Source organism: Pelodiscus sinensis, chromosome 5 (assembly GCF_052426305.1).
Source record: "Pelodiscus sinensis isolate ZL-2025 chromosome 5, ASM5242630v1, whole genome shotgun sequence".
NCBI lineage: Eukaryota > Metazoa > Chordata > Testudines > Trionychidae > Pelodiscus > Pelodiscus sinensis.
Genome location: NC_143056.1, coordinates 128189480 through 128211424, shown reverse-complemented (window position 1 = coordinate 128211424; position 21945 = coordinate 128189480). Strand labels below are relative to the sequence as shown.

The following is a 21945-nucleotide window of genomic DNA, read 5'->3' as shown; positions in this document are numbered from 1 at the left end:
TTCATGGAGGTTAGGTCCATAAAAGGCTATTAGCCAGGGGATAGAAATGGTGTCCTTGGCCTCTGTTTGTCAGAGGCTGGAGAGGGATGGCAGGAGACAAATTGCTTGATCTTTGTCTTCGTTTCACCCCCTCTGGGGCACCTGGTGCTGGCCACTATTGGCAGACAGGCTACTGGGCTAGATGGACCTTTGGTCTGACCCAGTACGGCCATTCTTATGTTCTTGCACATGTGTGGCATCGTTGTCATAACTTACCAGCTTCACTCTCTTCGAATTTCATGTTGTCCTTCCCACTCTGCAATAAGTTACTATGTTTCAGCACTATAAAGTAAAACCCTCTGTCCTGAAATTAGCAACTTTTGCTTCCTCATTTCGTTGGAAGTAGGGGCTTCCTTACAATGTTCTTGTGCCAGCTTGCTCATTTCAAAGGGTCTTTCTCTCACCTCACTGTCCTTTTCAGGCTTAGCTACAGTTCCCAGGTTTGGTTTACAATATGTAACAGTTCTTAAATCTGTCAGATGTGATCAAAGAAGTAAAATCGATAGATGCCTGAGGTATTTCCAGATGAGCTGTCACCTCTCCCAAACTGCGCTATATGGCTTTACAGATTCCCACTGCAACTTTTAAGCTTTTCTCCAGAGCCGTCACCCTATGGAGGTATTTGAATCCTTTTTATTTCCAGCTGTAAGTGATAGCAGAATGTTTGAGTACATCAGAAGCAGGAAGCCTGCTAAACAATCAGTGGGGCACCTGGACGATTGAGATGCTAAAGGAGCACTCAGAGATGATCAGGTCATTGTGGAGAAATTAAATGAATTCTTCGCAGATGAAGGTGTTAGGGAGATTCCCCTAACCTGAGCCATTCTTTTTAGGTGACAAATCTGAGGAATTGTCCCAGATTGAGGTGTTAGAGGTTTTGGAACAAACTGATAAACTTAAAAGTAACAAGTCACTGGGTCCAGATGGCATTCACCCAAGAGTTCTGAAAGAACGCAAATGTGAAATTGCAGAACTGTTAACTATGGTTTGTAACCTATCCTTTAAATTCGCTTCTGTACCCAATGACTGGAAGATAGCTCATGTGACGCCAATATTCAAAAAGGGCTCTAGAGGTGACGCTGGAAATCACAGACCAGTAAGTCTAACGTCTATACTGGGCAAAGTAACTGAAACTATAGAAAAGAATAAAATTGTCAGACACGTGGATGAACGTAATTTGTTGGGGGAAAGCCAACATGGTTTCTGTAAAGGGAAATCAGGCCTTACTAATCTACTAGAATTCTTTGAGGGGGTCAACAAGCATGTGGACAAGGGGGATCCAGTGGATATAGTATACAGTAAAACTCCAGTTGTCCGGCATCCAGTGGTCCGGCACTCCTGATAGTCCGGCACCAACTGGAACCCAGAAGTGCTCCGGCCAGCCAGACAATTGGAGCTGTTCCGTGCCGCTTCCCCAAGTCCCCTGCTGCCGCTGCTGAAACTGACCAGCTGCGGACCTGGGGAAGCAGCGCAGAACAGCAGGGGTGCTGCCGGGTTGGTCCCGCAGTGCCGCCTCTCACCTCCCTGCTCGGCACCAGCAGCACCCCAGCTGCTCTGTCCTAGGGCTTCCCCAAGTCTGCCGCTGGTCAGTTTCAGCAGCGACAGACTTGGGGAAGCCGTGGGGCAGAGCATCTGGTGTGCTGCTGGGTTGGTCCTGCAGCGCCGCCCCTCACCAGCACCTGGTTCCCTGCCCGACCCCTCCCCCCCCAAAACCCGTCACAGCTCCCCTGCCGAAGTACCTCCTGATACTTCGGCATAGCCAATAATCTGGCACCCCCTGAGTCCCAAAAGTGCCAGATTATCGGAAGTCTGCTGTACTTAGATTTCCAGAAAGCCTTTGACAAGGTCCGTCACCAAAGGCTCTTAAGTAAAGTTGTCATGGGATAAGAGGGAAGGTCCTCTCATGGACTGATCACTGGTTAAAAGACAGGAAACAAAGGGTAGGAATATATGCTCAGTTTTCAGAATGGAGAGGTAACTAATGGTGTCCCCCAAGGGTCCATACTGGGACCAGTCCTATTCAACCTATTTATAAATGATCTGGAGAAAGTGGTAAATGGTGAGAGCAAAATTTGCAGGTACTAAACTGCTCAACACAGTGAAGACCAATGCAAAACTAAGCGATTGCGCAACAAAATGGCAAATGAAATTTAATGTTGCTAAATGTAAAGTAATGCACATTGGAAAAAATAATCCCAACTATACATACAATATGATGGGGACTAATTTAGCTACAACTACTCGAGAGAGATCTTGAAGTCATAGTTCTCTGAAAACATCCACCCAGTGTGCAGCAACAGTCAAAAAAGCAAATAGAATGCTAGGAATCATTAAAAAGAGATAGGGAATAAGACAGAGAATATCTTATTCCTTCTATATGAAACCATGGTATGCCTACATCTTGAATACTGCGTACAGATGTGGTTGCCTCATCTCAAATAAGATATACTGGCATTGGAAAAGGTTCAGAAAGGGGCAAGAAAAATTAAGGGTTTGGAATGGGTCCCATATGAAGAAAGATTAAAAAGACTCCGACTTTTCTGCTTAGAAAAGTGGAGACTAAAGGGGGAATATGATAAAGATCTATAAAATCATGACTGGTGTGGAAAAAGTGAATAAGGAAAAGTTATTTACTTCCCATAATATAAGAACTAGGGGTCACCAAATGAAATCAATAGGTAGCAGTTTAAAACAAAAGGAATTTTTTCTTCACACAGCATATAGTCACCCTGTGGAACTCCTTGCCTGGTTGTGAAGACCAGGACTTTAACAGGGTTCAAAAAAGAACTACCATATTTTAGCGAATATACCCCACACCCAAATATACCCCGTGGTTTTTGCTGTTTCAGTTAAATAAAAAAAAAAATTGTATAACCCACGGGGTATATAAGACTGTGCCAGGGGTATATTTACGGTGTGGGGGTATATTTATGGTGTGGGTGAGGGAATAGCCAGCCACTCACTGCCCCGGTTCCTGCACAGCCTCTGGGTAGGGGAGTGATCCAGCTAGGTGCCCTCCCCTGCCTGCAGCCGCCATCGCCACATGCCGTCCCTGCTGCACGCTCATTTGTTGTTCCTGAGCCGGGGCATGGCTTTGGGTGGCGGGGCAGGCACCGGCCCGGGAGCAACAAGCGAGCGCACAGCAGGGCTGGCATGTGGGCAGCGGCGGCTGTAAGCAGGGGAGGGCACCCGGCTGGATCGCACAGGAGCAACAAGCACTATACCCCAGCCCTGCTCCTGTGTGCCGGTGAGCGGGGCCAGGGGGCTGCGAGGGGGCATGGGGAGGTGGCCAGTGGGGTACAAAGGAGGTGGGGGGGGGGGAGATGCGACGATCCACTGCGCAGGCCACCTGGGACAGGGCTCCGGGCTCCTGCCTGGTACTTTTTGGTGTGGGTGTTTTTTTTTTAATTTATTTTTTTTACAGAAACAGTATACCCCGCACATGAGTATACCCCACCCTGGGGGGGGGGGGGAGAGGTGCGGGGTTTGTAAAAACGGATATAACCCATGGGGTGCATTATAAAAGACGGTAGATACATTCATGGAGGTTAGGTCCATCAATGGCTATTGGCCAGGATGGGTAGGAATGGTTTTCCTAGCCTCTGTTTGTCAGAGGCTGAAAATGGGTGACAGGAGAGGAATTATTTGATTCCTGATTCTGTTCACTCCCTGTGGAACATCTGGCATTAGCCACTGTCGGAAGACAGGATGCTGGGCTAGATGGATCTATAATCTGACCCAGTACGGCCTTTCTTATGTTCTTATGTCTGTACAGTGGCTGCATAGCCCTGGATATGACATTTCTTCTTTGGTGTCTGTGGTGTGTCCCTAGATAACTATTAAACAAATGCACTCACCACCTACTGATACTAAAAAGCCTTCTTTGTGAAAGGCTTCTAGGTACATAATCATTAACTGCCACTAGACATAGGTTATTGAAATCATTTCATTCTAGGGGTCTTGCAGCATCCGTGATTGTAGTAAGAGTCATTGCTTGCAACTGGAATGGCACAAGACCTTTTTTCTTAGTGAAGGCAACTTTCTAGAATGTAAGGCTGGACTTGAATCTGTTTTTCTACTTGTTGATACAAATCAGGCCAATACAATCTTGCTGCTGTCCTGCCCAGGGTTTCCTCTTGTAGATGTCCTGCCGATAGAATGATCTGCCAACTCATTACGACCATTCCTCTGGAAGCCTTAGGGATTACTGGCTCCTCTCCTTGGTGGGCTCCTCCAATACATATTCTTCTGTAATCTCATTCTGAGCTTAGTTTATACCCTTCACTGGTTTACTGACTTCTAGCTCTTGGGAATAGAGAGGCTGAAGAGTGAGATCTTCTGACTGTAGAACATGAGTACTGAGGGGGTTGTACCATGTCCACTTGCATCTTTCTCATAAGCTCACCCTATCATGCCTTACCCTCTTCTCCAAGGCCTTGCTTTTTTTCCCACTTTTCCTGGCTCCCCAAAAATACTACTTGGTGTGATCCCGGGTCATTTCCTTTCTTGGACCGCAGCTGAATCACTACACAGGCTAATCACGAAGAAGGCCTATGGAATTGGACTCCCTTGTCCTTGTACCGTGTTGGAAAGGAGAGTTCCTGCAGTAACCTGCATCATAAAACAGCGATATGTACTTCAGGAGCTGCATAAATCCCTCAGTCCCCATAAATAGAACCTGAACATTGGAGCTTGGTCCAGATCTCTTGCAAAGAACGGGTTTCTGAGAACTCCCTTTATCCAGCAGCACTCTTACTTCCTGATTGTCGTGCAGAGCTTATGCATCTGAGCAACACTTACTGGCACATCACTTACATGTGGCTCTTCTTGAGGCATGTAAGGTAAAACATCAGCTGAGGGTTTTTAAAAAGCGCAGCCATTTTTGTGTGCCTCATCTGGTCACAATAATAAATAAGGCTCCTCTCCCACCACTTTCTGATCTTAGCCTGTTTTTCTCATCTATTTTTTCCGGTCACTTATCACTCTGTTTTCCCACACACAATGCTCCCCAAAGTTTCATTTGGGTACCTGGTTTCTCAGTGGAGTAACTGTTTAGTGGGCTTTGGGGGGGTAGCCGAGTTAATCTGTAACAAGAAAAACTTAAACAGTCTAGTAGCACCTGGGCTGTCAGGGAAGTCTGTTACTTACTACTGGCTAATTGGACATAGACTGTTCATAAGCCCAAGTCTGGACCTCTTAGTAACTGCAGTAGTAAATGTTTATATTCTGGCAGGGACTGGGACCCGTTGAGCTGGGTGCTGTACAAACCCAGAATAGACACCCTACTCTGGAGGGAAACCAGTCCGAAATTCCCATCTCCAGGCTCTCGGCCCTGGTCTGGCTGTGCCAGTCTGTAGCGGAGCTAATTGCTCCTGGCTGAGTCTGACTGCTGCACAGAACTGCTTTCCATATCTCTTAACCAATCTGCTATTTTCTGGTACCTCCGCAGTCACTAATTAAATCCTCTTTCATTGCATGATAGGCTGCGACTGCCTCCCTTGCATGCAAGGCAAGTAGTGCTCTCCATGCTTTGGTCATGCAAGGGTAGTCACCCTTCATTTAAAGCAAGATGTAAGCTCCCCATACCTCAGTCTTCACCCCCCTCCTCCCCACCAAGTAAATCAGGATCATCTAGGTTCCTGCCTCTCCATTCTGCCTCTAAGTTCTGCATGTTTGGAGCTGCAGTGCCCTATCTCTATTAAAGAGGTGGTGCAGGCTTCAGTCGCTGAAGTCCATATCTCTTAAAATTGCTAAACTAGACCCTTGGTTATCATATCCTCTCCTTGATGTGCACCAGGGTATGTGCAGATGTGCTCCTCCTGTAGAAACACATGCTGCTGGCTGTAGGCTCTCTGCTAATCATTTGAATGTCTTCTGAGTGGCCGCCCAAGTGCCCCACTTTCAGGGAACACCTGACACTGCTGGAGACAAGATTAGGACAGAGGAACTGTGGCTGAAGGGAGCTGGAGGCTGCCCAGAAGCATGAAATATAGACACTCTCTGCAGCAGAGAGCGGGTCACTGGCTATATGGGAAATTGTGCCCATGCCACAGAGCAGAGTGAAATCTACAATGAAATCTGCCAGGGGTGTGGCTTGAGAGAGGTGTTTTGTCTGAGGAATTAGCCCCTTCCCTTCTCGCCTGTTATGAAAGGGAGGGTCAAATCTTCTCATTTCACCTGTAAAGAGGAGTAGTGGTGATGGAGCGAGATGAGAGGAGAGAGCTTCCTACAGCACAAGGCTAATAAGAAGTAGGGACGTTAAAATGTGTTGATTTAAGTAAATGTTGTAACAGCTGAAAAATTCAGTGGTTATGTGTTTACACACAGGGGAGGCAGACATGGAGACACTCATACACCCTGCGCTGCAGATGTGGAAGCATCTGTGCAGGGCAGGGGCCTGTGTATAACTGTGAAGGTTAATGGATGAGCCCAGGCTCATGGGTTAACCATGTACACATTTACACTTTCACATCCCCAGTAAGAAGATGTATGTTGGATTTGTCAGGGTCATTACCTAATAAGACTGTATGAGGAAACCTTTCCCACTGAGGGGCAGTAATGGGAGATCTGTTTCATAGGAGGTACATGTGATTGGTTGGTGAAGGACCCCATGTGCTCCACAGAGTTGGGATCCAACATCTCAGCTTTTATTATAAAATAAAGCTTCTAACCTATATGGTTACAGCTATGTCTGCCTGAGGCTGTGGATGTAGGCTGCCGCAATAGCTCAGAGGTCAGTTCACCATGGTATTAATGCTGATGCACAGTATAGGAGACCATTCAGACCAGGGCCTTGTTAACTACTTGATTATTTTAGCTGAAACATCCAGCCAACGTGTGCATCCCAGCCATGTCCCCATGCCCTTTGGGTGCACCTGCCAGACTTGCAGCTTTTCCTGCCAGCTTCTATAAGAGCGACAGTTCTGCAGGGCAACGTAACACTGAATTGAAGGCCGTAATTAGTGCCATGGGCCTTGCGTATTTCATACTTAACATCCTCCATTTTTAGCTGAAGCTGTGGCACAGTGTGTGGCGATTCCCTAGTGCTCAGAGGCATGAGGTGGTCTCCACTACAGAGGGTTTGGTGCCATAGCGCTGCGCCATTACAGTGGTTCTAGCCCTGCTGCCAGTGAGGGGCAGGGGCTGGGTGCGCCATGGCTTGTGTAACTAACACTGAGCCAGGAGGGCTCTTTGAGGAAGCTACTAGAGAGGGAGGAACGCGTTGGTTAGAGGCTGCAGCTGCCTCCAGAGCTTAGCGAAGGAGGCTCTTAGGCGAAGTACTCACTCGAGGCCCCGCCTTTTGGATCCCGAGGTCCGGGCTTCAGTGCCTGCAGACCCACCTTGTGCTTAGCAGAGGCTGCGGCTCCCCACCTCCTTTCTCATCCGGATCTAAGCCCGCTTCACACGCCAGGAAGGGGCTAGACTCGCGCCCAGGGCAAAGGCCGGGCCGGCCGCCGCGCACGCAAGGGGTTAACGCTTTGCTGTGGCTCCGCGTCCGCCGCGCTGCCGGAGCCCTCGGGGGTCTGGCCCTGGGTTCTCCGATTGCAGTGGCGAGGGGAGGGGACAGGGGAGGGGGGCTGCTCGGGCGGGCCTGTCTGCCAATCAGCGCGCCGCCAGCCGCTGGTCCCAGCCTCCTCTGACTCTGCAGCAGAACGGAGCTGCCCTCTGCGCGCCGCCTCGCTCGCTGCCTTTCTCCTCTGCCATCTTCCGCTGCAAAGCACTGCTGGGAGCCGCATGGGGGTGACGCAGCAGCATTGTCTGCGGGCAGCAGGAAGCGGCTGACGGGGGTCCGGAGCGGAGCGAGCGGCTGCTGGGGCAGCTGCCTGGGCTGGGGGAGGGCGGCGGCGGCGGCTCCCGGGACCATGTCGCCCCAGGAGGGGGGGAGCTGCAGACTTGCGCTGTAGATCGGAAGGAGAGGCGCCCGGGAGAGCCCCGCAGCTCGCAGTGCGGGCACCGGAACAAAGGGGCTCGGAAACTTCACCCCCCCGCAGCCTCGGCAGCTCCAGAGGGACGTGGCACGCAAGGTCAGGCAGCTCGCCGAGCTTCCGTGGGGGGAGCGGCTGGGACCTGCGGGCTGGGGGGCACTCAGCTGCCCACCCTCATTCCGCAGAACAATGCTGCTGGCACTGTGCTGTGAGAGCCGCCTCCTGAAACAGCGCCCTCGGGGGGCTCAGGCTTCCCCTCTCCTCTGGCTGGGGTGCACTGGCAGAAGTGGGGGCCCTGCACCTTTTTCAGGGGTGTCCTGGGGCAGGAGGCTCACCTCCCATTCCCTCTGTGGGAGCATTTTCCACTTTTGCTGGGATCCTGGCAGCGGTCTGTTTCAGGGCTGAGATTTGGCACTTCCCCCCCTGTCCCCACATCAAAGCAGAGGGGACACATTTAGGGTCCCCTGCCCCCAAACTGCCTTGTTAAATGGTGGATCAGGGTGTGCCCCTTCCCACTCAGATCAGGGTGTGCGTGTCTGAACAGCTTCCCCCCCCGGAGTGCATTTCTCTCTCCCCTCCCTGCTCTGAGAGGCGTTGGAGTGTGTGTGTAGGAGTGCGCTTGCGCGCCCCAAGACCCTGACCTTTCCTTTCACTGTGTGCTCATGGGAAGGCTGGCTGGGGGAGGAGAGTCTGGTTGTGGACAGCATGCTGCGCTGCTGTGGGAGTGGAGGCAGCCACTTCCGCTCGCCTGCAGCCTTCTCAGAAGGGCGGGGGAGTAACTGGAAAGCAGCCCTCCCCGGCAGAGCCTGCCTTTGGGCAACGTGCATCCTCTGCGGTGGGTATGAGCCCAGCCCAGCCCATGCCCTGTTCCCTCCTGGCAGCTTGCCTGGCACATGGGAATGGGATTGCCAGCGGGAGGCTACTGAAAGCGTAGCCATAGCAACAGCCAAGTAAATAAAGCACATCTGCAACGGTAATCCGGGTGGGTGGGGTGGAAAGCAGAGGCTGGAGGCTGGGAACTGGCAGCCCACGTGCCCTCTGGGGGATGCGGGCGCCTGTCGCTAACACCTGGCTGTAGAATGTGTCCGCATGTTAAAGGCGGGAGGGCCAGCCCAGGGGACCTTCCCAGAAGCCTCTGAGCTCCCCCGCCTTTTGGAAATGTTCATTGCTGTGAAATCCAAACTGGAAGGCAGAACGGGAGGAAGCTTCTAGCTACCTGGCACCCAGCACTGTGTAGCTGCCTAGTGAGAATCAGTGCAGGGGCTGGCAGGCCTGCACTCCGCCTGCTGCTTCTAGCATTTGAATTACAGGGAAGCATTGTGCCCCAGCTTGGCGCCTGGGTTTCCTCCCCTCTGCCCCAGGCTGTTTCAAAAGGGCTAGTCCCCACATGGCCACTCTCTCCTCCGTATGGTCGGCCAGGGACTGCGGGGCTGAAATGGCCAGATGACAACGATCGCTTGCGTAGCTCAGTTCTGCTAACAAACAGGTGTGTTGGGGGGGGGGGGGGGACATCGCTTCCTCAGCCTCTGCAGCAGATCGTGTAAGGAATGTTCTCTCCCTGGCATCTGGACAGATCCAGGCTGGCAGCAGCTGCGTGCTCCCGTGCTAACAGACCTGTGCTTCTGTTTGTCTTCCTTTTCCCTTTCCCGTCCAATAGCTGCTGCTGGAAGAGCACGCAAACAGCGATCCCAAACTGGCACTTACAGGAGTCCCTATAGTCCAGTGGCCCAAGAGAGACAAGGTAAGAGATGGGGCCATCCCATGGCTGCTGGTCATTTGGGTTCATGGAGCTGCTCTCCTTCCTATTGCTGTTTCTGAGGAGATTCCAGTGGTGGAAATGGAGAGCAGAGCCCTGGAGCCTACCTGTCTGGTGACCCTCCGGGGGGAAGGGAAGTCATGCTCCCATCAGCCCTTCGCAGAGCCGCTTACATGCAGGAAGAGGGATGGGAGGAGGCAGGGAAAACGTTATGAAAGCTCCCATAGGCTGAAATGTTTGCATAACTTATTTGGCAGATATGCAGGAATAAGCAGAAAGGCCTACATTTTAAAGGTGACTCGGAGTTCAGTACATACCTTATATTTTTTAATTGCCTGTAAGTTCAGAAGTGGAAATCTGGTCCCCAAAAGGGAGTGAGGATGCTGGATAATGGGCCACCTCTGGCAAATGATTACGTTGGCAGCGGCCAAGTAGTTTGCCTGCCTGCCTGCCGACCTCCCTACTGATTTGGTGAAAGATTCACAAAGCCCCCCACTCGTACCCTTTGGCCAGGTGGGTCTGCGGCTTACTCCTCACGGAGGTACGGGAAAAACTCAGCACCAGCTGGGATAAGTCCCTTTTGTTCTGGCCACTCTTCCCATGGGCGTTGCTTTTAGAAATGTCAGAGTAGAGTGCCTCTCAGAGGAGATTTTGGAGACTGTACTGCACCAAAGAACAACGCCTCGGTATAGTCAGGCCTGGGCCAAAAAGCCTTGCTAGATCGAGAGCCCTTACCAGCCCTAGCAGGCTGAACCTGGATCCTGGCTTCCAGTGGTATAAAGCACTAGCAGTTGGAGAATTTGCTGTGGTGTGAGGAGAAAACTGTTGCAGAGGTTCTTAGTGGCTGGGACAGTTATAAACAGTTTCAGATTTGGCACACTTTCCCAGCCACGGGCCCTGGGTCAGACAAGCCTCACCAGGGGAAGGCTGGAGGTCCTTAATTCCAGCCCCCGAGCTCCCACCATAGAGCCAGTCAGGACAGCCTTGCCGGGAGGAGCCAGCCCAGCTACTGGGTAGTGCAGTGAGCAGGGGCAACTGATGATCAGACTGCTTAGAGAGGCTAGCCCCTGGCCCTTCCCTTTCTGCATCCCCTCCCCTGCAGCCTCGTTTCCCCAGCGCCTGAACAGTGCAGTCACTGCGCCATTAGCACAGATGTTCTGGGCAGTGCAGTCCCGGGGGGTCAGCGGGCACCTACATTGGGTAGGTGACAGGAGGGATGGGCAGGGAGCAATGAGAGTTAGACTGGAGGTGGGGCCAGGCCACACCTGGATGTTTGGGGAGGCACAGCCTTCCCTACCTAGCCCTTTATACAGTTTTGGTACCCGGATGTGGCTCTTGGGCCAGAAGGTTTGCCCACGCCTGTCGGGGCCCATTTGCAGCTCTGACTCAGTGGAAGAAGAGATTGGGTCTTGGGTTGGCGAAGAAGGTAAATGCTGCAAATAGTCATTACCTTTCCTTGGCTCATGGTATGGAAGTGCCGGCTTCCCACCTGGCTGCGTGGCCCGGGCTCTAACCCTGTCTCCCCTTGGCTGCGTCAGTTCCCAGCTCTGTAAAATGAGGAAAACGCTGACCGGGCTGCGTCTGTGTAGTCCTTTCAGAGCAAGGTGTGAGATGCAGGCTGGCTGAGATGCTCCTGCTGCCCAAACGCAACAGAGCTGAGAGCCACAAATCTCCTGATCTTTGACCTCTCCTTTGTGCTTCCATTGCTAGCTAAAGCTCCAGGCCCGGCCAAAGGTGCGTCTGCCCACCATCCCCATCACCAAGCCTCACACCATGAAGCCAGCTCCACGCCCCGTGCCCGTAAGGCCCACAGTGTCGCCGATAGTGTCGGGAGCACGGCGGAGGCGGGTGCGGTGCCGGAAATGCAAGGCCTGCATGCAGGGCGAGTGCGGCATGTGCCACTACTGCAGGGATATGAAGAAGTTTGGGGGGCCTGGTCGCATGAAGCAGTCCTGTGTCCTCCGGCAGTGCTTAGCGGTGAGTTCTGCAGCGATTTACGTGTGGGGCTGAGGGAGCTGTGGCTGGCCACTGGAGGGGAGGGATATAAGTGAATCTGCTTGAGCCTTCTGCACCAAATCTGAATTTGACGGAGCAGAATCTGGGGAAACGCAAGAGAGCTCCTGCAACTAGCTATCTCCTCCCTCCCTCCCCCCAACCGTGAGGGCCTGTCTCCCTGGTTTCACTCTCGGCTTCCTTTGTAGCCCAGGCTGCCTCACTCAGTCACGTGCGCGCTTTGCGGGGAGGTGGATCAGAACGAGGATTCGCAGGACTTTGAGAAGAAGCTCATGGAATGCTGTATCTGCAATGAGATCGTTCACCCTGGCTGCCTGCAGGTGAGGTGGGCCCAGCAGCATGGGGGTGGGGAAGCACAAAGGGCTGAAGGGGGGTGCTAACTACTTGGGATCTCCCGTCTGCAGATGGACGGGGAAGGGCTGCTGAATGACGAATTGCCCAACTGTTGGGAGTGTCCGAAGTGCTACCAAGGCGATGACTCGGAGAAGGGACAGGTGAGAGGAGAACCGCTCTCAGACCGCACCAGTGGGGTCCTTCTGGTGGGCTAGAATGCGGGCACTTGGATTGCCCTCTGAACACCCACCCCACTTAGTTCTTTTTGGGCGGGGAGGCATGGGGGGGAACCCATTTGGTTGTGGGGTTCTACACTCACTGGACACAGCTGCAGGAGCATTGAGGAGCCTTGGTTGGGGTCGTCATGCCATGGGGCCAGGCACGTGTGTTCTAGAGGGCACTGAGTGCCACGTCAGGCAGGTGGGCACTGGTGGAGCTGTGGCACCTTGATGGGGCCAGGTGACTGGCGGGCACTGGCGGATCTGCACATTGCTAACTTCCAGTGGAGCAGGTTCATAGCTCTGCCATCTCCACCCCCTGGCGTTCACAGAGAGCCCGTCAGCAAGCCAACTCCAGCATCTTGCAGAAGAAACGGCTCCTCAAAGGGCACTGGCGCCCAGACCCTGCCGCCAAGCAGCGAGCAGATTATGTGCGGCGCCGGCTGGCCAAGTGGAGGCTGGCGGCGCTGCCTAGGCGGCAGAACTACGGTTACCAGCTCATACGTAGAACCGTGCCCACTGCTCCCGAGAGCAGTGCCCCAGCAGAGGCAAGCAAGGTGGGGGATCCTCCTGCAGGGGTGGGCTGCCACTCGGGAGGTGAGGACTGTGTCCAGCCTGTGGGGGAAGAAGGCAGGTTTCCAACTGGCCGGGGAGACCTAGCGCAGCAGCACTGCCACTGCCGCTCCCTGAGACAGGTGTGGCCTTAGGAGCTGCAGTTCCAAGCCAGTGTCCACAGCTCTGCCTCACCGGTTGGTAGAACTCCAGATGTTTGACGGAGTCCTTGGGCAGCTGGGCTTGCAAATGGCAGAGGGGCTGCTGTAAACCAGACGTGGGTGAGGCCTGGTGAGCTTGCTGGGACCTGGGTGTCAGGTTGCTGTAAAGACACCCAGAGCAGGGATGGTTGGCTTGAGCCCCACTGCCCTTCATATTGTAGCACTCTGCTCCCTACCCTGGCTGCTGCAAGGCCCTGTTAGGGGAGCAAGCCTGCCTTATGGACAGTGCTGGGTGCAGGGTGGGATGGAGATGAGCTCTCCCTAGCCCTTCCTCCATAGACTGGGTGCTAGTGGACCCCTCTGTTCAATGCCCAGAGAAGGTGGCCTTGCCCAGGTGAGTGGGTCCCTGTATCAGTGCCTTGGCCATGGGTCTTGCCTGCTAGTCAGCTGGGCTGCTCTTGTCTGGGGCTAGCACTGATGACGGGTGAGATGCTAACTCCCCTCTCCTGGCTGCTTCGCAGAAGCGGAAGATGGATGAGAGCGACGAGGACACTGTGCAGGCCAAAGTCCTGCGGCCCCTGCGGAGCTGCGAGGAGCCCCTGACGCCCCCACCGCACTCGCCCACCTCCATGCTGCAGCTCATCCACGACCCGGCCTCACCGCGGGGCGTGGTGACCCGCTCGTCCCCAGGGGCTGGCCCCAGCGACCACCACAGCGCCAGCCGGGATGAGCGCTTCAAGCGGCGGCAGCTGCTGCGGCTCCAGGCCACGGAGCGCACCATGGTGCGGGAGAAGGAGAACAACCCCAGCGGCAAGAAGGAGCTGTCCGAGGTGGAGAAGGCCAAGCTGCACGGCTCCTACCTCACGGTCACGCTGCAGAGGCCGGCCAAAGACCTGCACGGCACCTCCATCGTGCCCAAGCTGCAGGCCATCACCGCCTCCTCCACCAACCTGCGGCACTCTCCCCGCGTGGTCGTGCGCCACTGCCCAGCCAGGACGCCCCAGCGGGCTGGGGAGGAGGAGACGGCCGAGGAGGAGGCGGTAGTGGAGGACGAGGACGAGGAGGAAGAGAGTGCTGAGGAGGGCGCGGCAGCCCGGCTGAATGGCAGAGGCGGCCGGGCGCAGGATGGCGAGGAGAGCTGGATGCAGCGCGAGGTGTGGATGTCCGTCTTCCGCTACCTCAGCCGCAGGGAGCTCTGCGAGTGCATGCGGGTGTGCAAGACCTGGTACAAATGGTAAGTGGGGCACGGTGCCAGCCCAGCCCTCGGCCAAGGCAGCGGAGCCCACCAGCTGGTTGGTACCAAATGGAAGATAACCAGAGCTGGGTGGGTTGCTGTAGGGAGCTCTCGGGGGAGGTATGCTGGTGCTGACGCTTGCTGTGCTGCTATTTGTGCCGCCCCGCTTCCCTGCAGTGGCTTGATTGGGCTATCACCAGCCCATTGTCCTCTCCAGCAGAGAGCACTTCCTGAGCGCCTCGCCTTGCTGGTGCCTAGTGTGGCCAAAGCTGCATTCTCCTCTGCTTTCCTGTGACTCACTCAGTGTGCACTACCCTCTGCTGGCAGCTTTGCAGAGCTGTCTCCTGGCTGTACCAAGGGCGCAGTACGACCGGACTGGGGACTCCGGGCTCTGCGCTGTTGCAGAGAAGCCTCCCATGGGATCCTGAGTATCTCTTGCCTGGGGCTAACTACTGGCTCCCATCACTGTACTGGAGTTACTGGTAGCTTGTGTGAGAAGAGCTGGCCCTTCAGGCAGATCATGCAGTCTCAGAGCTAGTGAGGTGGGGAGGAGGGACCCATCTGTCCTTAACCCCTCAGAGATGGCACAGACACGCTAGATCTAACAGGCCTGTCAAGGTTGTGACCCGTGTTCCCTGTAAGCTGGGCGCTGAGGAGAGATTTCAATGCAGCACGCCCATAGCTAGATGTATTGTTTGTACTGGTGGTGGTGCACATTCACAAATGCCTTGGTGCGTATAAAATTATTCCACATGTGGATGGAAAAGTTTAGAGGGAACATTGGTTGTGACCTGTTAGCTGTTGGCCCAGTATTGCTTCTCTTCCTGGTGATCCCTTGTCCTTAGTGTAGCCAGCATGTTGAGAGAACTGACTGCCGTGCTGCTGGTTCCCAGAGCAGCCTAACGCCTCTGCTCTGATGAGTGAGCTGTACAGCTGGGCTCCTCTCCAGCATAAGCTGGAATGTGTCTCAAGACAGAGAGGAGCTGGGGGTGTATGGGAACAATCCCCTTTAAGAGTCTACAGAGGTCTAATGAGCACAGCCAGTCCCCCGGCCCTGGTTTGGGCTTTGGCACGTTACTGCTGGGTCTGTCTCGCTGGGGCTCTGGGCACTTTTGTCCAACTTGGTTGTCTCTCTGCATCAGGTGCTGTGACAAGAGATTGTGGACGAAGATTGACTTGAGCAGGTGCAAGTCCATCACTCCCCAGGCCCTGAGCGGCATCATCAAGAGGCAGCCGGTCAGCCTCGACCTCAGCTGGACCAATATCTCCAAAAAACAGCTCACCTGGCTTGTCAACAGGCTGCCAGGTCGGCGGGGCGTGGGCTTGTGGAGGGGGGAGGAGTTAACCTTTTCTGCATGTGAGTTGTGATGCCAAGGGTAAAGTGGAGCTGCTGTTTGTCCAGTAGCCCCACCACTACTCTGACTAGTCAGCCCGCCCGCCTGCCCATGGGGGGCGTAACCCTGTGTCCCTTGTGTAACGTAGTATTGCTGCCATGTTCTTATCTTCAGGGCGTGTTGTGGCACTACCCACTCTCAGGAGTCCTTGTGGATCTCCTGAATTGCATGAGGAAGTCAGCCCTGGCAGTTAATTCCCTGTGTCCCCATCTCCCCAGCATTGAAGAGGAGTTCTCCACAGCCCTACCCTTACCGGGATGAGCTGGGTTTTCAGGCTCTGTGTATGCACCAGCCTGGCCTTCTAGCCCCCACCTGCAGCAGAGAAGTGAAGTCATTGGAGTGTGTTGGTGGGGCTGTGGACAAAGGGATGTTTTGAAGATCAGGTATCTTCCAACTCACTGGCTCCCCCTCTTCCTTGCAGGCCTGAAAGACCTCATCTTAGCAGGCTGTTCCTGGTCTGCAGTCTGTGCGCTCAGTACCTCCAGCTGCCCCCTTCTCAGGACCCTCGATCTTCGGTGGGCAGTAGGAATCAAGGACCCTCAGATTCGGGACTTGCTCACGCCTCCAACAGACAAACCCAGTATGTTGGCTCCTGGGTTGCACCAGAGTGGGCACTGTGGTTGCAGAAGGGAGGATCTTGGGGCAGTGTTCAGGGAGGCAGGGCCGTGGTTCGCAAGGAGGGTGTCCAGGCGTGGTGTTCATGGAGGCAGGGCTGAGGTGAGCAAGGGGGGTATTCAGAGAGTGGGGTGAGAGCTGTGGCTGGCAGGGGATAGGGTTTTTCCTGGGGATCAGTGTTAGGGCTGTGGTCCCCAGTAGGTTTGTGGGGCGGTTGGGCTGCACTGACTTACCAGAAGTTCACCTCTCAAGGGCAGGCGATGAAGTGGGAGGTGCTGGCCTGTACCAGGTGGGAATGCCGCAGGGGCTGGCCAGGACCTGATTCTGTTCCACACATCTCTGCAGGTCAAGACAATCGCAGCAAACTCCGCAACATGACAGACTTCCGGCTAGCTGGCCTGGACATCACTGATGCCACGCTCCGGCTTATTATCCGCCATATGCCCCTGCTCTCACGTCTCGACCTTAGTCACTGCAGCCACCTTACGGACCAGTCGGCCAACCTCCTAACGGCCGTGGGGTCTTCCACACGCAACTCGCTCACAGAGATCAACATGGCAGGTGCCTGCAACCTCTGCACCCCTCCGCCGGTGCCCTGCATTATGCTAGACAGGGTCACTGCTCTGCCCTCCTTTACCCTTGCTGCAGTGGGGGTCCATGTTTCTGGGGGCCAGTGGTAGAGGAGGAGGGTTAGTTTCCATGTTGGCTCAGTCGTGGCCTTCACAGCCCAGCTTTTGAAGGATGTGTGAACTGGGGCTGAGTGACCCCCAGCAGCAACACATTAAGTCATTAGCCCTAAGAGGGCTGATTGGAACCCACCATTCCCATTCTGGAGGGGGGGGGGGGGGCAGGGAACGTCCAAACAGACGAAAACCTTCATTCCATGCAAGATTGAGATCAAAGTGCCAGCTGATAGCTGACTCTCCAAGCTGCCCGGACACCAGGCAGCCCTTTCAGGCTCTCGGGCATGCAGCCTGGACTCCTCGCTTGTGCCGGGGTTGGCAGGGCCAAGCTGCGTTCCCAGTTTTGTGGCAGGTGACCAGGTGTGTGGGAGGAAAGCACGAGAGCTCTTGGAAACCAGGCAGCTTTCCACTAAGCAAACTTATCCCCATGGAACACTTGAATTTAGTGAAATAAGCCTTTTCTGACAAACGTTGGCTGACAATTACCAGCCAGATCTACAAGGTTTCCCTTAGCGACCAGAATTCACCATCTCCCTCTTGACAGCTGCAGCATGGATGGTGTAGATCCACTCTAGGGCAGGTGGAAAAGGTTAAAATTCAGGGACTGCTCCTTCCCCTAACCTATCCCACGTTTCCAGCTGCCCCAGCCCCCTGCCAGACTTGTGCCAGCTTCCTGTGGGGTGTGCAGGGCCCTTCATGGCAGAGATAGAGTGCTTTGCGGTAAACCCTGTCTCCTCTTCTCCTGCCAAGGTTGCAATAAGCTGACAGACCAGTCCCTGCTGTACCTGCGGCGCATCTCCAACCTCACCCTGATCGACCTGCGAGGCTGCAAGCAGATCACCCGCAAGGCCTGCGAGCACTTCATCTCAGACCTGTCCATCAGCAGCCTCTACTGCCTGTCCGACGAGAAGCTGATACAGAAAATCAGCTAGAGACTTACCCCAGGCAGACTGAGGAGAAGGAAAGATCCCATCCCACCCCTCTCGGAGAGCCGCTCCTCCTCCCCAGCCCTGACCTGCTGTGAGGCTGGCAGCCTGCACTCCTCCATCACCCACCTCTGCAGGCAGGGCATCAACCAGTCTGATGCCACTGTCTCTCCTCTCTCTTCCTGGGACTTCAGCAGGGGAAGGAGTCCTGCCAGGCTGGCCCATAGCTGAGGAGGAATGGGCAGTGGCCAGGGGCGCGCGCTGCAGCCTGGCTGCTCTGTCAGAGGTTGTGCAGAGGTGTCTGCACAGGGAAATGTGCCCCTCTTTTCTCCCCCCGTGGCACCCCAAAACAGATTTCACTTCCTGCCGAGTGTGGGCAAGGGGAGCGCTTTGCCCCGGAAAAGGGGCTGGAGCTGGATGGGCTGAAACAAGCGTGCTCAGTCTCTCCAGTGCCACTGCCATGTGTGTCGCTGTTGGCCCTGCGGCTTGTCCTACTTCGCACGCATGCCACGTCTCTGCCCTGACGCTTGTCCTCCTCTCGCCTGGCCTAGCGAAAGTGACCGGGGTTACCTCCTGCTGATGTGTCGGGGGGGCAGCTGGCATGTGGTGAGCAAGAGCCCCATGGCCGTACGCGCTCAAGCCTAGGTGTCTCTTCCATGGCCAGCCAAGCTTCCGCTTCAGAGCAGCGCTGGCCTGCTTGGAGCATCATCTGTCCACAGCCCCCTCAGGATGAGCGTCCAGGCCTTCTGGAAGGGTGAGGGGTGGGGGGCCTGCAGGGCGCCAGTTCCATCAGAGCTCAGGGAGGACTCCAGAGGGGTTTCTAGATCCTGCACAGCGTAGGCTGTGTGCTCTCCCCACCCCCGTCAGGCAGGCTAGTGTCATTGAACGCTCTTGGGATGCCGCAGCCAAAGGAGAGGCTCCTTCTCCATCCTGCCACCTAGCGCGTCGCTGTCGGCTCCTGAATTGGGCAATGTGGAGAGGGGCGTGACTGGCCCTGTCCCCCTACCCCTTCAGCTGCCGCTTTTCCTTTGCAATGAATGGTCGGTCCAAAGAACCCTCTCTCTTGGGCAGCAGAGAGCTTTTTGCACTTTAAAAAGAAAGGTTGGAATCTTATTTTGGGTCATTGTTATTCTCTCCCCCCTCCCTGCCGAGTGATTGGACGCTCCCCCGACTGAGCTTGTCGATGTTTAATGCACAGTTTGCACTCTGCTTTCTTCCTCCCCTCCTCCTGCCCCCCAAATCCCCCCTCTCTCAGCATACTGATAGCACAAAACCAGCCTGCCACGTGTTCCCCCAACCCCTCTCCAGCCCTGCAGGGGAGAAAGGAACTCTCTAAGCAGCAGGAAAAGGGGAGGGACGAGTGGTTGTGAAACCTCAAAGGAGAATCGACCAGATGCACCCTCACTGCTTCAAAAGCAATAAGGGAGGCAGAAGCAGCTGTCACCCCTCCAGCTCTCCCCGCAGCCTGCTGGCTCTGAATGCTCTGGCACCAATGACTTCTGCTGCTGCAGTGTTGGCTGGGGGTGGGAGATGTCTTTGTTTAGATCCACTGAACCCCCACTGGGGGTTCAGGCGCTGCGCTTCCCCCTCCCCCCCGGCCTCCATAGCCTGAGCCTGCTTGCTTGCTGACTGGAACGCGCAAGTGTGATGAATTCCGCAGTGCCTCGGTACATGGGAGTTTTGCCACAGTTGATTAGAGTTTTGGACACACACACAAAAGCCCTCTTTGTTGTTCTCACTGGCCTAGGAGTGGAAGCTTTCTGCCATTTTGTTTTTGGTTACTCCTGTGGAAAACAGAAGAATCGAACTACTTATTTTTGTTGCTTTTAAAGGAAGGCAGGGGAAGCTGTAAGCAGGAGATCTAAGTGCATCTGACCTGGGGGACCTTCCAGCCTTTGAAGATTTCTGGGCTGGCTTTTCAGTTTGAAATACAAAAGCATCTTAACTACCATCACATGCATTCGGCGCTGAGTGGATCAGTGCACCAGGGGTGTCCGTGGTAGGCAGGAGGAGGAGTTGAGCTGATTGATGGGTGAAGGAAGTGGTCAGTCTTTAAGTTTGCTGTCTCACAGCCTTCTCATACAGCCCTCCGCTAAGTCTGTGGCTTCAGAGACTTAAAAATCACAGGTGTGAGACTCATTCCTGTAACTGGCCACCACCTTGGAGGGCAAGGGATGAAAATCCACAAAGGAAAGAAGAAAAAATATATATATATATGAAATCACTTAGTGATTAAAAACAAACCTTGCTCCCTAAATAAAACTCCCTGAAGAAAGTCACTATTGGTTTAAAGGGTTTTGGTTGTGGTTTGTGTTTTTTTTTTTTTTTCCCCCAGAGAAATATTGTAAATATATATTTTTTTGTTGGCGATTTAGAGTCCATCTCCAACATTTGTGCTTTAAAATTAAATGTAAGCATTAAGGGTAAAAGAAAACAAGTCTTATGCTCTTTGGGTTGGGGGTTATGATGTGGGGGCAAAGGGAGGGGGAGCTAGTTGGAATTTTTTTTTGTTTTTATTTTCTCTTCTAAGCATTCTCCAATACTGGTTTTAGAGAGAATCTTTGCTCATAACATATTACCACATGAAAGGAGAGATGTTTGTGGGGGAGGGGGGGAAGATACCAGCCTCTGAAGGGAAATATTTTGTTTCTTGGGGGTGGATTTTTGGAATAAAAGTTTAAAGAAAACACTGTATCAGGTCTGCACGTTGTTTGTGTGGGGAAAGGGGAGTCAAGTCAATGGGCCTACTCAGATCCCTAGTTTCACTGCTGTCATCCTTCAGGTGACCGGAGGAGCATCATAGTCATTCCAGGCAAATTATTGGACATATTTAGCTTGTCCTTTTTCCATTAAGCTGGTTCACTTGTCAGAGTCCTGCTGGTTCTATGATTGGAGTCTTCAGGCTCTTGTGAAGAAGTAAAAGATGAAGCGCGTGTTGTGTATGTTCTGCAGGTCATCTTTCAACTCCATAGAGGTACCTCTAATGCTGAACGTCCTTTGCATGCTTTAGGAGACTGTAGGCTGGCTCCTTTCACTAGCTCCTTTTTACCTTGGATTTCACTGAAACTTGTTTGGGGGTTTTTAGCAGAGAAGCAAAGCTGCAGTTGCACTGAAGCCGAGAAGTGCTTTGTGGCTCTGGTGGATGGAGCTAGAGAGAACCAAATACTACTGCTATCTGAGTTAAAATCCCCACCACCTCCCAGGAGTCTGGATTCACAAGCTGAAAGCGCTCACTGCTGGTATGTCTCTACAGCATCATTTGTCCCTACCCTTTCCTTAGACATCTTGTGCCTGTTTCTGACCTATTATCTGGCTGTGGTGTGCAATTGTGTAGTTTTCTGAGACTGCAATACTTTAACTTTGTGACTGTTTATTCTGCGACACAAAGGAGCTATCGCTACATGGTATGGTTGGTGCCCTCTGGCCTTAAACGTAATCACTCTGCATGTGGAATCAGGTAAGGTGCCTCTGTGTATCCTACACTGTTCTCTGCTACCATGCCATATTGCAAAGTTCTCTACCACCATGCTGGAGTCTTTTTCAGAGGTACCGTTGCCCTCGTTTCTCTGCCTCATTGAACTCGTATAGGAGAGGTGGGCTATTAGCCAATAATGTCCTGCTCAAATCTCTTTGCCTTTCTTGGCTGAGGTATTGCACCAATTTAGCACCATCTGCCTGTTGAATTTTTAACTGAATGTAATTAAACATTTATAAATTACCAAGGCCTCTGGTGGATTCTCCATGACTGGCCACTTTTAACTCAAGATTAGATGCTCTTTTTCTCTGCTCTTGTTCAAACAAACATTTTGGGGCAGTTCTCTGGCCTGTTACTAGATTATCACAGTCAGTCTCTTGCCCTTCAGATCAGTGACTGGACAGGCACTTACCTTGCCTCTTGTGTCATTACCACTTAAACCAGGCTTAATAGTGTGGCCATGTGATCATGCTAATGCCAAGTGTTTGGAATGACTTTCAAATAATGACCCTGGAACAAAAAATTGGAGTAGGCGCGAGATTAGTCGGGAAGTATTATCAATGAAAAGGAGTGGACTATTCTACAGCAAGAATTGGATGACCTTTCGGACTGGACTAATAG

The 21945-nt window shown here is 53.5% G+C and overlaps 1 protein-coding gene across 4 annotated transcripts in view; it reads left to right on the top strand.

The window, feature by feature from the left end:
• KDM2A (lysine demethylase 2A) overlaps positions 1–20541 on the top strand; it is an 81780-nt gene extending 61239 nt beyond the window's left edge. For 2 of the 4 annotated variants that reach the window (XM_075928560.2, XM_075928564.2), the window contains exons 14-23: positions 9622–9705; positions 11431–11697; positions 11922–12053; positions 12138–12227; positions 12617–12841; positions 13519–14231; positions 15374–15537; positions 16047–16205; positions 16586–16801; positions 17674–20541. In XM_075928560.2, the coding sequence (XP_075784675.2) occupies positions 9622–9705; positions 11431–11697; positions 11922–12053; positions 12138–12227; positions 12617–12841; positions 13519–14231; positions 15374–15537; positions 16047–16205; positions 16586–16801; positions 17674–17855 (2232 nt within the window). In that variant the 3' untranslated portion in view covers positions 17856–20541. The remainder of the gene's footprint in view (positions 1–9621; positions 9706–11430; positions 11698–11921; positions 12054–12137; positions 12228–12616; positions 12842–13518; positions 14232–15373; positions 15538–16046; positions 16206–16585; positions 16802–17673) is intronic. The other 2 variants (XM_075928561.2, XM_075928565.2) reach the window with 2 other exon arrangements.
• Positions 20542–21945: the final 1404 nt, after the last annotated feature.